Here is a 1,200-nt window from a genome sequence, read left to right on the forward strand (position 1 = left end):
CAGCCATCGCGCGAGTCCTTTGGTGCGGTGCGGTGAGACGTGTGAGCGGCGATGCCGAGCGCTAAGCAACGGCGCGATGGCTGCTACGCACATTCGCGATTTCATTACATATGTAATAATAACATATGTAATAATAAACAGGACAAATACAAACCATAATAAACTTCGATGAATAAAAATGTCGAAAGAGAGAAAGCGATGAAACCTATGGAAATCTACGGAAAATCTAATTAATTTTTATCGTTATTATTACATATGTAATGAAATCGCGAATGTGCGTAACAGCCATCGCGCGAGTCCTTTGGTGCGGTGCGGTGAGACGTGTGAGCGGCGATGCCGAGCGCTAAGCAACGGCGCGCTTTCCCTCTTGCCTCTCCTGCCGCCGCATCCATCGTTTGTCAAAGTGGGCCGGGCTATACCTCGAGCGACCGGAGCCGTTTCTATTCTTTCTATAGGCGCGCTCTCATTAGTACAATTTCAAACTTTAATATCTCGATTATTATTACGGATATCGCTAAACGGTAAAGGACTTTTATGTTTATTTCGATCCCATCTACCTTCCTATGGGAGATTGTAAGAGTGGGGCTGGACACCCTGTATATTGCGTAAAAACTTATGATTCTAGTTTACAAAATGTCCATGATTCTTATGACCATAAAACATTGATTTCTTTCGAAAGTTAATTTTATCATTATTTGTCCTCCTTTAAATCATATAACTTTTGTTTAAAACATGTTACCATTTTTACCTACCATGTTGAGTTTTTGACATACACATACGCCAGTATTAGGTGCCCCATTCGATATACGTAAAAGTTATGGTCAATGTAAAAATATGGGTGCTATTCAATATACAAATATTGTTTTTACCTAAAGAGGCTAAGCCGATCATGACGAACGGTCCTAAACACGATAGATTGAATAAAACCGGAAACAATAGATTACCGATTACTGCGCCAATTCTTCCCATCATCATGGTTATGCTAACCGCCATGGTTCTGGAAGAAAAAAGAAATATAGATATATTAAATAGATGAATAATACGGTAAAGATAATAAAAAATAATGCCATATAAACATTTCTTTAATTAATATTTTATATTAATATATAATTAATGAATAATATCATTTTTCAGACCGCGTATGTGAGAGACACAACCGATAAATAAGAGCCCTATACGGTCGAAGCTAGATCTTAAAAT

General features: G+C 38.0%; 1 protein-coding gene across 1 annotated transcript in view; it reads right to left on the reverse strand.

Annotated features, from left to right (window-relative positions):
• Positions 1-1,200, reverse strand: part of LOC108731731 (synaptic vesicle glycoprotein 2B) — a 21,057-nt gene that overhangs the window by 1,249 nt on the left and 18,608 nt on the right. Inside the window, exon 9 of the mRNA XM_018462220.1 lies at positions 870-997. Within this exon, the coding sequence (XP_018317722.1) occupies positions 870-997 (128 nt within the window). The remainder of the gene's footprint in view (positions 1-869; positions 998-1,200) is intronic.

Source organism: Mycetomoellerius zeteki, unplaced genomic scaffold, assembly GCF_001594055.1.
Source record: "Mycetomoellerius zeteki isolate Tzet28-1 unplaced genomic scaffold, Tzet1.0 scaffold1013, whole genome shotgun sequence".
NCBI lineage: Eukaryota > Metazoa > Arthropoda > Insecta > Hymenoptera > Formicidae > Mycetomoellerius > Mycetomoellerius zeteki.